A 15,000-nucleotide genomic window follows, 5' to 3' on the forward strand; every position below is an offset into this window, starting at 1 on the left:
GAGAGTTAGACAGAGACAAATGGAGAGAGAGAGAGAGAGAGAGAGAGAGAGACAAATGGAGAGAGAGAGAGAGAGACAAATGGAGAGAGAGAGAGAGAGAGACAAATGGACAGATGGAGAGAGAGACAAATGGACAGATGGAGAGAGAGACAAATGGAGAGTCAGAGAGATGGAGAGAGGGAGAGAGAGAGAGAGAGAGAGAGAGAGAGAGGCAGATGGGGAGAGAGAGAGAGAGGCAGATGGGGAGAGAGAGGCAGATGGAGAGAGGCAAAGTCTTCTCATGCTTTGTTGATTTCAAAAAAGCCTTCGACTCAATTTGGCATGAGGATCTGCTATACAAATTGATGGAAAGTGGTGTTGGGGGTAAAACATACGATGTTATAAAATCCATGTACACAAACAACAAGTGTGCGGTTAAAATTGGCAAAAAACACAAATTTCTTCACACAGGGTTGTGGGTTGAGACAGGGATGCAGCTTAAGCCCCACCCTCTTCAACATATATATCAACGAATTGGCGCAGGCACTAGAAAAGTCTGCAGTACCCGGCCTCACCCTACTAGAATCCGAAGTCAAATGTCTACTGTTTGCTGATGATCTGGTGCTTCTGTCACCAACCAAGGAGGGCCTACAGCAGCACATAGATCTTCTGCACAGATTCTGTCAGACCTGGGCCCTGACAGTAAATCTCAGTAAGACCAAAATAAGGGTCTTCCAAAAAATTTCCAGTCGCCAGGACCACAAATACAAATTCCATCTAGACACTGTTGCCCTAGAGCACACAAAAAATTATACATACCTTGGCCTAAACATCAGCGCCACAGGTAACTTCCACAAAGCTGTGAACGATCTGAGAGACAAGGCAAGAAGGGCATTCTATGCCATCAAAAGGAACATACATTTCAACATACCAATTAGGATCTGGCTAAAAATACTTGAATCAGTCATAGAGCCCATTGCCCTTTATGGTTGTGAGGTCTGGGGTCCGCTCACCAACCAAGACTTCACAAAATGTGACAAACACCAAATTGAGACTGCACGCAGAATTCTGCAAAAATATCCTCTGTGTACAACGTAGAACACCAAATAATGCATGCAGAGCAGAATTAGGCCGATACCCACTAATTTTAAAAATCAGAAAAGAGCCGTTAAATTCTACAACCACCTAAAAGGAAGCGATTCCCAAACCTTCCATAACAAAGCCATCACCTACAGAGAGATTCACCTGGAGAAGAGTCCCCTAAGCAAGCTGGTCATGGGGCTCTGTTCACAGACACAAACACACCCCACAGAGCCCCAGGACAGCAGCACAATAGACCCAACCAAATCATGAGAAAACAAAAAGATAATTACTTCACACATTGGAAAGAATTAACAAAAAACTGAGCAAACTAGAATGCTATTTGGCCCTAAACAGAGAGTACACAGTGGCAGAATACCTGACCACTGTGACTGACCCAAACTTAAGGAAAGCTTTGACTATGTACAGACTTAGTGAGCATAGCCTTGCTATTGAGAAAGGCCGCAGTAGGCAGACATGGCTCTCAAGAGAAGACAGGCTATGTGCTCACTAAACTCCCATATCTACTGGGTGAAATTCCAGTGTGCCATCATGGCAGCAAAATTTGTGACCTGTTGCCACGAGAAAAGGGCAACCAGTGAAGAACAAACACCATTGTAAATTCAACCCATCTTTATGCTTATTTATTTTCCCTTGTGTCCTTGAACCATTTGTTGTTACAACACTGTATTTTGATTGTTTATTTCACTTTTGTATATTATCTACCTCACCTGCTTTGGCAATGTTAACACATGTTTCCCATGCCAATAAAGCCCCTTGAATTGAATTGAATTGAGAGAGGGGCAGTTGGAGAGCAGGAGGCAGATGGATTTTCACCATCATTATTTAACCTCTTTAGATGGGAAACAGATTTTTATGAAGTTAAACATGTGCTCTTTATGACAGAATGTTACAATTAGCAAAAACCAAAAGTTTTTTTCTGGACCAAATTACACTTGTGAAAGGCCACTGACTTGATGGAATGCCAATATGTACATGCTCTTGGGTGGGTTAGATTGGTCTGGTTGTTATCTGTAACCTGTAAATCATGGAACCTGATACAATATCAATGTCTGTATTATTCATGTCCTATGACATCATAATGTGTTTGATGTGTATTTTTCTTGCCCTCTTGGCCAGGTTTCCATTGGTTTCCTCAATAGGATAAATACAGGTTAAATTAAGGTTAAATAAACAAAAATAGAATCATCTCAATCATGTTCTCTTCTTATATAAAATGATCCCTCTCTCTACTCTCTATTGGCTGCAGCTCCAGTGAGACTCCAGTGCAAGTCCCCCCCCCCCCCCCCCCTGGCTGGCCCAGACCACGTTGATGCTGTTGTGCCCACGCCGCCTCCCTACCTCCCCTTTTACTCCGGCGTTCCCCCCATTGCTTCTTCCAGTGATGGCTATGAGTACCGACCCGGGCTGCAGAAGGGACGACTCTGACCCTGACTCAATGACCCCTGACCCCAGTAACCTCACCGCCATGATGGCCGCAGTCGCCATGAAGACCACCGAGACAGACGTCTCACCGGCCAATGGCGTGAGGAACGGGGCTCAGCAGGGCGGAGCTAAAAGGGGCCCTCCTTCGCGGGCGCACCTCTCAGGGAGGAAGCTGTCGCTACAGGAACGAGGGACATACCCATCAGAGGGGACTCATGTCTCCCCCCGTGTGGCACGCAGACCCACGGTGGAGTCCAAGCAAGTCTCCATCTCAGATGCAGAGGTGAGTGAACGGACTCTGCGCCTACACAGGATAGGACTTTAATGCAATTCAGAACAGTGAAATAAACATGATTATTGCTCCTATGTTTTGAATTGAAATGAGAGGGCTAAGTCAGATTTATAAATGGGGTTTGGAGGCATAGTTCAGTGGTAGAACGTCTGACTGAATACCAAGAGGTTTTCAGGTTTAAATAAAAAGATGAATAGGATTAAAATGTTGAAGACACCAGCAGCCACAGCCAGGGAAATCCTGTTTTCATCTTTTTGCAGTCATTGTTGGCTTGAGAGTCACAGCTGTGTGTGTGCGTGCGTGCGTGCGTGTGCAGTGGGATCAGTGAATGGTGGGATTGTATACTCCATCATTGTGAACTGTGATTTGTAGTGCAGAATAGACTTGTATTGGAAAGAAAGTGAATCTCGTCCGAGCTGGCGTGTGACGGTCGGTCAGGCAGACCGGAGCTTTCTCTCTCTGAGAGCTTAAGTCTTAGCAGCATTTAATGGGTCCACACACTAATCCCTGTGTGTGTGTGTGTGTGTGTGTGTGTGTGTGTGTGTGTGTGTGTGTGTGTGTGTGTGTGTGTGTATGTGTGTGTGTGTGCGCGTAACTCTGCACATGTGTGTGTTCTGCGATGACCTAGGGCAGTGCTCTGCTCAGGGACGGTCATGACATTGTGGGATTGACATTAATGTGTAATGTACATATAGAATATGTTGCCTCTAGCTGCATAACCATCTGGTCTCATCTGAGAGAACACCAGGAAGTAGCCCATCTCCAAGAGTGTGTATGAAATGGCACCCTATTCCACTTGGACTCTGGTCTAAAATAGTGCACTTTATAGGGAATAGGGTGCCATTTGGGAAGCAGTCCAAGACTGAAAGATATACCTCTTAAATGTAGAATGTGACACAACACCTGGGTTTTGTGTTCTATGTAGCAAAATGTGAAATATTTTGTTTTACATTGGTAAAAGTAGAGACTCAGAGCTACGAAATGGTATACCATACACTGCATTTTTGAGGAACAATGGAAAAGTAATTCTGCTTTGAAAGTTGATAAACTTGTAAGCTCACTTTTGAGAAAAGGGCATTTTAGCGTTTCGGTGAGAGAGCTCTTCCTTATCTACACCCATTCAGCATCGTCCACACCCTCTTAAGCTGTAGCCCCACCCATTCAGCATCGTCCACACCCTCTTAAGCTTTAGCCCCACCCATTCAGCATCGTCCACACCCTCTGAAGCTTTAGCCCCACCCATTCAGCATCGTCCACACCCTCTGAAGCTTTAGCCCCACCCATTCAGCATCGTCCACACCCTCTTAAGCTTTAGCCCCACCCATTCAGCATAGTCCACACCCTCTTAAACTTTAGCCCCACCCATTCAGCATCGTCCACACCCTCTGAAGCTTTAGCCCCACCCATTCAGCATCGTCCACACCCTCTTAAGCTTTAGCCCCACCCATTCAGCATCGTCCACACCCTCTTAAGCTTTAGCCCCACCCATTCAGCATCGTCCACACCCTCTGAAGCTTTAGCCCCACCCATTCAGCATCGTCCACACCCTCTGAAGCTTTAGCCCCACCCATTCAGCATCGTCCACACCCTCTGAAGCTTTAGCCCCACCCATTCAGCATCATCCACACCCTCTTAAGCTTTAGCCCCACCCATTCAGCATCGTCCACACCCTCTTAAGCTTTAGCCCCACCCATTCAGCATCATCCACACCCTCTTAAGCTTAGCCCCGACCATCTCCTTGCGTTCAGAGAGCAAACTTGACGCTCTGGCCGAAGATTTGTTTACCTCTGGATAACATGAAAACAGCCTAACCAGCGCTGGCAACAATTTCATTATGTTTTTTTGCTGACGTTTACTGACACCGGCCATATTCAACAGGTGTTGTACACTGTACCTAGCTAGCTAGCTAAACAATTAACCTAGCTAGGTAAACAACATGTAAGATCACACACATCACGTCACACGTTAGCTAACGAGCCAGCCACCTAACGTTAGCTAACGAGCCAGCCACCTAACGTTAGCTAACGAGCCAGCCACATAACGTTAGCTAACGAGCCAGCCACATAACGTTAGCTAACGAGCCAGCCACCTAACGTTAGCTAACGAGCCAGCCACCTAACGTTAGCTAGGGACACTTTAGCTTGAAATGAAACAACTTTCTGTCAAAATTAGAAACATGTAATGTCTGAAAATGTAGCTAGCTGGACTATCTTACCTGTATACATCATCATGCACGGTGGACGCGTCTCCTTGTCACGGATCCATGCCACAAATGCCCTTAGTTTGAAGACGTAATCCCATCTCCTTAGCTATCATACTCCGACTCCACTGATTGCAAAACTCGAGCCTCCAGAAAGTGGAGAGCAACACTTATGCAACTACATAAAAAAAAGATGCATTCAACAGGATTACCAACACAGACTGTCCAGCTCAAATAGTCAAAAGTCTTCTATATGGCAGACCAATCCGAACTCATCTCTCGGCATGTTGTTGTCTTTTTTATGGGGCTTAACCAAAAAAGGCTCGCAATTTAACAATTGTATTCGTATTTTCAGATGGCATACAAGTGTGTTATTCAGGCACATGAAAGTGAAAGTATTTTATTTATTTATTTTTACATTCAAGCAACTCTCCTGTGAAGTTGTGACTTGCGATTTACGCCTAGTTTCCTGAATCGGGTCACAAATTGTCACGGCTTTCTTTCGGTGAAGTAGAGTCGGACCAAAATGCGGCGTGATATGTGTTCATTTTGAATGTTTAATTAAAGCAAGAACTGAACACTGAAACACTATACAAAAACAGTAAACAAAATAACAACCGTGAAGCTAATGCGAGCTGCGCTGAAACAAGCCATCAACATAGACAATCACACACAAACAAACAGTGCAACCCAGGCTACCTAAGTATGATTCTCAATCAGAGACAACTAATGACACCTGCCTCTGATTGAGAACCATACTAGGCTAAAACATAGAAATCCCCAAATCATAGAAAATCAAACATAGACTGCCCACCCAACTAACGCCCTGACCATACTAAATAAATACAAAACAAAGGAAATAAAGGTCAGAACGTGTCACAAATGTAGATTTCCGCCTAATAAACCAAAAGTAACCGCTGTTCACGTGTAATGACATGATTCTCCCATAACTTGGTATATTTGGAGTGAAGACATCTGGGAGATGGTGAGGAAATGATCAGAAGATAGATAGAAGTTACATAGTTCAGATCAAACACAAAAATAACAGTTTCTTTGTTTAGTCATCTTTCATTGACAACCTATAAGTGAATTATTGATGACTAGAGCTGGAAACACATCAGATGGCTTCCACAACATGTGAACAATATCAGAATTTTTTGGGGGGGATTGATAGACCTAACAACTAAAAATGGGCAGATGTTTTAGTCAGTGGTGTCAGGTGTGGTCATGGGATGTTTCCAAGTGTCCCTAAACCTCTCTGAAGTGGCATATGTCTGTAAATTAGATAATTCCAGTGCTATTAGATGCATGTAATCCCTTTACAAGCATTCCGCTACACCCGCATTAACATCTGCTAAACACGTGTATGTGACCAATACAATATGATCTTGATTTTGAATCCCTAAAGGCTATTTGGTCAGCATAAAAACACAATTTCTTCCATATCAACCTCACTGACAAACTTGCATATGATCATCTGCACATCTATCCCTCCAGTGTTTAATGCTAAATTGTAATTATTTCGCCACTATGGCCTATTTATTGCTTTACCTCTATAATCTTACTACATTTGCACACACTGTATATAGATTTTTCTATTGTGTTGTTATTGGCTGTATATTTGTTTATTCCATGTGTAACTCTGTGTTGTTATTGGCTGTATGTTTGTTTATTCCATGTGTAACTCTGTGTTGTTATTGGCTGTATGTTTGTTTATTCCATGTGTAACTCTGTGTTGTTATTGGCTGTATGTTTGTTTATTCCATGTGTAACTCTGTGTTGTTATTGGCTGTATGTTTGTTTATTCCATGTGTAACTCTGTGTTGTTATTGGCTGTATGTTTGTTTATTCCATGTGTAACTCTGTGTTGTTATTGGCTGTATGTTTGTTTATTCCATGTGTAACTCTGTGTTGTTATTGGCTGTATGTTTGTTTATTCCATGTGTAACTCTGTGTTGTTGTCTTTATCTTGTCACAGTTTTCTTTAGGTGAAGTAGAGGCGGACCAAAATGCAGCGTGATTGTTATTCATGTTTTTTAATGAAGAAAACTATACATGAATAAACTAACAAAATACAATAAATGTGAGAAAACCTAAACAGCCCTATCTGGTGACAACAAACACAAAGACAGGAACAATCACCCACGAAACACTCAAAGAATATGGCTGCCTAAATATGGTTCCCAATCAGAGACGACAATAAACACCTGCCTCTGATTGAGAACCACTCCAGACAGCCATAGACTTACCTAGAAAACCCCACTAAGCCACAATCCCAATACGTACGAAAAAAACCCAAGACAAAACACACCACATAAATACCCATGTCACACCCTGGCCTGACCAAAATAATAAAGAAAACACAGAATACTAAGGCCATGGCGTGACAAAAATAACCCGGCCCTGTCACCGTGAGTCACTAAGACCAGGGCGTGACATATCTTGGCCAGGTCGCAGTTGTAAATGAGAACTTGTTCTCAACTGACCTACCAGGTTAAATAAAGCTTTAATTAAAAATAAAATAAATATATAAACTATAATATAATAAAATAAAACTCAAACAGGGGTGTTATGGGGGTGTCCAGGGTACATTCAAGTATCCTTTTAACCTCTCCAAAGTGTCTGAATGTGGTAATTGCACTGTTTTTGCACACTGCATTAAAGTTATTGTTATTAAAGTTAAAGCCTTTGTTTACTATAAAAACACCACCAACCTCCCTCATACATTGTGGTGGTGTGTTTTCATCATATTTTTCATACACAAAGATATAGTCACTCGGTGGACATTCGGTGTTGCCATTAAGTCATACATCATTAGAGAACATTGGCAATAGGCTAGATTTGTTCCCACCAACCTAAGGATTAATTTCATACCCCTCGTGTAGCTACAGCTTAAACACAGACCAAATTGACCTTGTAAAATGTTTGCTGTTTGGTGAAATCGTTGTATAAAATACACATTTTGACTCTCGGGGCTGGTGATCAATAACAGTAGGTCACAGCCAGACACATAAGATATCCTCATGATCTGTGGAGTCCCGGCTTTCGGTGTGAATCTATTTATTCCGTGTTTATTTTGTTTATGCTTCACAACGCTAACCGTAATGTAGGTAGCAGCCATCTTGAAATGAGGTCATCGACTCGGCCTTCCCTTATACACTCGTATGCCCATATATGGTAGTAAGTCACACTGTAGATTTTAAGGCACAGCTCAATAGCAGAGAAACCATGTCTTTGCAGATGGGGAGTACCGTTCTCATACCAGACTGAATTGAATACAAAAAAAAACAAATAGGGTCCTCAAATATGGGACTTTACATTTAAGAGGATTTATTAAAGGTTCTGTCTGTCTCTGGCTGTCAGCTTCTCAAAGACCAGAGGCTCTGGGTCTCAAATGGCACCCTATTCCCTATATAGTGCACTACTATAGCACCCTGTTCCCTATATAGTGCACTACTATAGCACCCTATTCCCTATATAGTGCACTACTATAGCACCCTATTCCCTATATAGTGCACTACTATAGCACCCTATTCCCTATATAGTTCACTACTATAGCACCCTGTTCCCTATTTAGTGCACTACTATAGCACCATATTCCCTATATAGTGCACTACTATAGCACCCTATTCCCTATATAGTGCACTACTACAGCACCATAGTCCCTATATAGTGCACTCCTTTTGACCAAAGCCCTGTGGGTAATAGGGTTAAACGTGGGACGCACCAAGGTTGTAGCCGTGCTGAGTGAGAGTGAACCAGGTTAACCTTGAATGGCATGGTGAGAGAGAGAAGAGGTTTTCCTCTTATTGACTTGGGGTATATCAGCTTTAATATTGCAGATAGATTGTGGCTTCTGTCAATGTCATTGTCTGCATCAATTCCAATCCCCCGTATATATGTTTTGTAAATATACAGTGTATATTCTCCTTTGTTATTTTCCCCTAACACCCTCCTCTAATTAGTGTAAACTAATGGACAACAGCACTTAGGTTTATATGGCCTATATACATTTTACAGACACAGTATGTTTTACAATCTCTCTACCTCTCTGTCTTTCTGTCTTTCTGTCTCTCTCCCACTCCGTCTCTGTCAATCTCTCTACCTCTGTCTGTCTTTCTCTCTCTTTCTGTCTCTCTCACACTCCGTCTCTGTCAATCTCTCTACCTCTCTGTCTTTCTCTGTCTTTCTGTCTCTCTCCCACTCCGTCTCTGTCAATCTCTCTACCTCTCTGTCTTTCTCTGTCTTTCTGTCTCTCTCCCACTCCGTCTCTGTCAATCTCTCTACCTCTCTGTCTTTCTCTCTCTTTCTGTCTCTCTCCCACTCCGTCTCTGTCAATCTCTCTACCTCTCTGTCTTTCTCTCTCTTTCTGTCTCTCTCCCACTCCGTCTCTGTCAATCTCTCTACCTCTCTGTCTTTCTCTCTCTTTCTGTCTCTCTCCCACTCCGTCTCTGTCAATCTCTCTACCTCTCTGTCTTTCTCTCTCTTTCTGTCTCTCTCCCACTCCGTCTCTGTCAATCTCTCTACCTCTCTGTCTTTCTCTCTCTTTCTGTCTCTCTCCCACTCCGTCTCTGTCAATCTCTCTACCTCTCCGTCTTTCTGTCTCTCTCCCACTCCGTCTCTGTCAATCTCTCTACCTCTCTGTCTTTCTCTCTCTTTCTGTCTCTCTCCCACTCCGTCTCTGTCAATCTCTCTACCTCTCCGTCTTTCTGTCTCTCTCCCACTCCGTCTCTGTCAATCTCTCTACCTCTCTGTCTTTCTCTCTCTTTCTGTCTCTCTCCCACTCCGTCTCTGTCAATCTCTCTACCTCTGTCTGTCTTTCTCTCTCTTTCTGTCTCTCTCCCACTCCGTCTCTGTCAATCTCTCTACCTCTCTGTCTTTCTCTGTCTTTCTGTCTCTCTCACACTCCGTCTCTGTCAATCTCTCTACCTCTGTCTGTCTTTCTCTGTCTTTCTGTCTCTCTCACACTCCGTCTCTGTCAATCTCTCTACCTCTGTCTGTCTTTCTCTGTCTTTCTGTCTCTCTCACACTCCGTCTCTGTCAATCTCTCTACCTCTGTCTGTCTTTCTCTCTCTTTCTGTCTCTCTCCCACTCCGTCTCTGTCAATCTCTCTACCTCTCTGTCTTTCTCTCTCTTTCTGTCTCTCTCACACTCCGTCTCTGTCAATCTCTCTACCTCTGTCTGTCTTTCTCTCTCTTTCTGTCTCTCTCACACTCCGTCTCTGTCAATCTCTCTACCTCTGTCTGTCTTTCTCTCTCTTTCTGTCTCTCTCCCACTCCGTCTCTGTCAATCTCTCTACCTCTCTGTCTTTCTCTCTCTTTCTGTCTCTCTCACACTCCGTCTCTGTCAATCTCTCTACCTCTGTCTGTCTTTCTCTCTCTTTCTGTCTCTCTCCCACTCCGTCTCTGTCAATCTCTCTACCTCTGTCTGTCTTTCTCTGTCTTTCTGTCTCTCTCCCACTCTGTCTCTGTCAATCTCTCTGTCTTTCTGTCTCTCTCCCACTCCGTCTCTGTCAATCTCTCTACCTCTCTGTCTTTCTCTGTCTTTCTGTCTCTCTCACACTCCGTCTCTGTCAATCTCTCTACCTCTGTCTGTCTTTCTCTGTCTTTCTGTCTCTCTCACACTCCGTCTCTGTCAATCTCTCTACCTCTGTCTGTCTTTCTCTCTCTTTCTGTCTCTCTCACACTCCGTCTCTGTCAATCTCTCTACCTCTGTCTGTCTTTCTCTCTCTTTCTGTCTCTCTCACACTCCGTCTCTGTCAATCTCTCTACCTCTCTGTCTTTCTCTCTCTTTCTGTCTCTCTCACACTCCGTCTCTGTCAATCTCTCTACCTCTCCGTCTTTCTGTCTTTCTGTCTCTCTCCCACTCCGTCTCTGTCAATCTCTCTACCTCTGTCTGTCTTTCTCTCTCTTTCTGTCTCTCTCACACTCCGTCTCTGTCAATCTCTCTACCTCTGTCTGTCTTTCTCTCTCTTTCTGTCTCTCTCACACTCCGTCTCTGTCAATCTCTCTACCTCTGTCTGTCTTTCTCTCTCTTTCTGTCTCTCTCCCACTCCGTCTCTGTCAATCTCTCTACCTCTCTATCTTTCTCTGTCTTTCTGTCTCTCTCACACTCCGTCTCTGTCAATCTCTCTACCTCTGTCTGTCTTTCTCTCTCTTTCTGTCTCTCTCACACTCCGTCTCTGTCAATCTCTCTACCTCTGTCTGTCTTTCTCTCTCTTTCTGTCTCTCTCACACTCCGTCTCTGTCAATCTCTCTACCTCTGTCTGTCTTTCTCTCTCTTTCTGTCTCTCTCACACTCCGTCTCTGTCAATCTCTCTACCTCTCTGTCTCTCTCTTTCTGTCTCTCTCACACTCCGTCTCTGACATAATCAAATCAAATCAAATCCAATTTTATTTGTCACATACACATGGTTAGCAGATGTTAGTGCGAGTGTAGCGAAATGCTTGTGCTTCTAGTTCCGACAATGCAGTAATAACCAACAAGTAATCTAGCTAACAATTCCAAAACTACTACCTTATAGACCAGTAGACGCGAGGCAGTCTACTGTTAGTAGTAGTGGTGGCTGTTTAACAGTCTGATGGCCTTGAGATAGAAGCTGTTTTTCAGTCTCTCGGTCCCAGCTTTGATGCACCTGTACTGACCTCGCCTTCTGGATGATAGCGGGGTGAACAGGCAGTGGCTCGGGTGGTTGCTGTCCTTGATGATCTTTATGGCCTTCCTGTGACATCGGGTGGTGTAGGTGTCCTGGAGGGCAGGTAGTTTGCCCCCGGTGATGCGTTGTGCAGACCTCACTACCCTCTGGAGAGCCTTACGGTTGTGGGCAGAGCAGTTGTGGTGATACAGCCTGACAGGATGCTCTTGATTGTGCATCTGTAGAAGTTTTTGAGTGCTTTTGGTGACAAGCCAAATTTCTTCAGCCTCCTGAGGTTGAAGAGGCGCTGCTGCACCTTCTTCACGATGCTGTCTGTGTGGGTGGACCAATTCAGTTTGTCTGTGATGTGTACGCCGAGGAACTTACTACCCTCTCCACTACTGTTCCATCGATGTGGATAGGGGGGTGTTCCCTCTGCTGTTTCCTGAAGTCCACAATCATCTCCTTAGTTTTGTTGACGTTGAGTGTGAGGTTATTTTCCTGACACCACACTCCGAGAGTCCTCACCTCCTCCCTGTAGGCCGTCTCGTCATTGTTGGTAATCAAGCCTACCACTGTTGTGTCGTCTGCAAACTTGATGATTGAGTTGGAGACGTGCGTGGCCACGCAGTCGTGGGTGAACAGGGAGTACAGGAGAGGGCTCAGAACGCACCCTTGTGGGGCCCCAGTGTTGAGGATCAGCGGGGTGGAGATGTTGTTGCCTACCCTCACCACCTGGGGGCGGCCCGTCAGGAAGTCCAGTACCCAGTTGCACAGGGCGGGGTCGAGACCTTGATGACGAGCTTGGAGGGTACTATGGTGTTGAATGCCGAGCTGTAGTCGATGAACAGCATTCTCACATAGGTATTCCTCTTGTCCAGATGGGTTAGGGCAGTGTGCAGTGTGGTTAAGATTGCATCGTCTGTGGACCTATTTGGGCGGTAAGCAAATTGGAGTGGGTCTAGGGTGTCAGGTAGGGTGGAGGTGATATGGTCCTTGACTAGTCTCTCAAAGCACTTCATGATGACGGAAGGGAGTGCTACGGGGCGGTAGTCGTTTAGCTCAGTTACCTTAGCTTTCTTGGGAACAGGAACAATGGTGGCCCATAGGGATTGATTGAATATGTCCGTAAACACACCAGCCAGCTGGTCTGCGCATGCTCTGAGGGCGCGGCTGGGGATGCCGTCTGGGCCTGCAGCCTTGCGAGGGTTGACACATTTAAATGGCATCCTCACGTCGGCTGCAGTGAAGGAGAGTCCGCATGTTTTAGTTGCGGGCCGTGTCAGTGGCACTGTATTGTCCTCAAAGCGGGCAAAAAAGTTATTTAGTCTGCCTGGGAGCAAGGCATCCTGGTCCGTGACGGGGCTGGTTTTCTTTTTGTAATCCGTGATTGACTGTAGACCCTGCCACATACCTCTTGTGTCTGAGCCGTTGAATTGAGATTCTACTTTGTCTCTATACTGACGCTTAGCTTGTTTGATTGCCTTGCGGAGGGAATAGCTACACTGTTTGTATTCGGTCATGTTTCCGGTCACCTTGCCCTGATTAAAAGCAGTGGTTCGCGCTTTCAGTTTCACGCGAATGCTGCCATCAATCCACGGTTTCTGGTTTGGGAATGTTTTAATCGTTGCTATGGGAACGACATCTTCAACGCACGTTCTAATGAACTCGCTCACAGAATCAGCATATTCGTCAATGTTGTTGTCTGACGCAATACGAAACATATCCCAGTCCACGTGATGGAAGCAGTCTTGGAGTGTGGAATCAGATTGGTCGGACCAGCGTTGAACAGACCTCAGTGCGGGAGCTTCTTGTTTTAGTTTCTGTCTGTAGGCAGGGATCAACAAAATGGAGTCGTGGTCAGCTTTTCCGAAAGGAGGGCGGGGCAGGGCCTTATATGCGTCGCGGAAGTTGGAATAGCAATGATCCAAGGTTTTTCCCTCCCTGGTTGCGCAATCGATATGCTGATAAAATTTAGGGAGTCTTGTTTTCAGATTAGCCTTGTTAAAATCCCCAGCTACAATGAATGCATCCTCTTGTTATGATCACACCACGTCCCGTTAACCATAAAGCATACGCCCCCGCCCCTCTTCTTACCAGAAAGATGTTTGTTTCTGTCGGCGCGATGCGTGGAGAAACCAGCTGGCTGCACCGTCTCCGATAGCGTCTCTCCAGTGAGCCATGTTTCCATGAAGCAAAGAACGTTACAGTCTCTGATGTCCCTCTGGAATGCTACCCTTGCTCGGATTTCATCAACCTTGTTGTCAAGAGAATGCTAGGGAGTGGTGCACGATGTGCCCGTCTCCGGAGTCTGAACAGAAGACCGCTTCGTTTTCCCCTTTTTCGAAGTCGTTTTTTGGGTCGCCGGCTGGGATCCATTCCGTTGTCCTGGGTGAAAGGCAGAATACAGGATCCGCTTCGCGAAAGTCATATTCTTGGTCGTACTGATGGTGAGTTGACGCTTCTCTTATGTTCAGTAGTTCTTCTCGACTGTATGTAATGAAACCTAAGATGACCTGGGGTACTAATGTAAGAAATAACACGTAAAAAAACAAAAAACTGCATAGTTTCCTAGGAACGCGAAGCGAGGCGGCCATCTCTGTCGGCGCCGGAAGTAACAAGAGCAACAACATAATTTACAAACTAAGCGTTTATGTTTAGTGAGTCTGCCAGATCAGAGGCAATAGGGATGAGCAGTGACGTTCTCTTGATGTGTGAATTGGACCATTTTCCTCTCTCTCTCTCTCTCTCTCTCTCTCTCTCTCTCTCTCTCTCTCTCTCTGTCTCTCTCTCTCTCTCTCTCTCTCTCTCTCTCTCTCTCTCTCTCTCTCTTCCTCTCTCTCTCTCTTCCTCTCTCTCTCTCTCTCCCTTCCTCTCTCTCTCTCTCTCTCTCTCTCTCAATTCAATTCAATTCAAGGGCTTTATTGGCATGGGAAACGTGTTAACATTGCCAAAGCAAGTGAGGTAGATAATATATAAAGTGAATATATAAAGTGAAATAAACAATACAAATTATCAGTAAACATTACACATACAGAAGTTTCAAAACAGTAAAGACATTATTATATATCATATTATATATATACAGTGTTTTAACAATGTACAAATGGTTAAAGGACACAAGATAAAATAAATAAGCATAAATATGGGTTGTATTTACAATGGTGTTTGTTCTTCACTGGTTGCCCTTTTCTCGTGGCAACAGGTCACAAATATTGCTGCTGTGATGGCACACTGTGGTATTTCACCCAGTAGATATGGGAGTTTATCAAAATTGGATTTGTTTTCGAATTCTTTGTGGGTCTGTGTAATCTGAGGGAAATATGTCTCTCTCTCTCTCTCTCTCTCTGTCTCTCTCTCTCCCTTCCT

General features: G+C 44.6%; 1 protein-coding gene across 1 annotated transcript in view; it reads left to right on the forward strand.

Annotated features, from left to right (window-relative positions):
- The first annotated feature begins 2,334 nt into the window (after nucleotides 1–2,334).
- The window catches only part of LOC109873263 (calcium/calmodulin-dependent protein kinase kinase 1), an 87,221-nt gene continuing 74,555 nt past the window's right edge, over nucleotides 2,335–15,000 (forward strand). The window contains exon 1 of the mRNA XM_031807689.1: nucleotides 2,335–2,788. Within this exon, the coding sequence (XP_031663549.1) occupies nucleotides 2,393–2,788 (396 nt within the window). The 5' untranslated portion in view covers nucleotides 2,335–2,392. The remainder of the gene's footprint in view (nucleotides 2,789–15,000) is intronic.

This window comes from Oncorhynchus kisutch, linkage group LG28, assembly GCF_002021735.2.
Source record: "Oncorhynchus kisutch isolate 150728-3 linkage group LG28, Okis_V2, whole genome shotgun sequence".
Taxonomy (NCBI): Eukaryota; Metazoa; Chordata; class Actinopteri; order Salmoniformes; family Salmonidae; genus Oncorhynchus; species Oncorhynchus kisutch.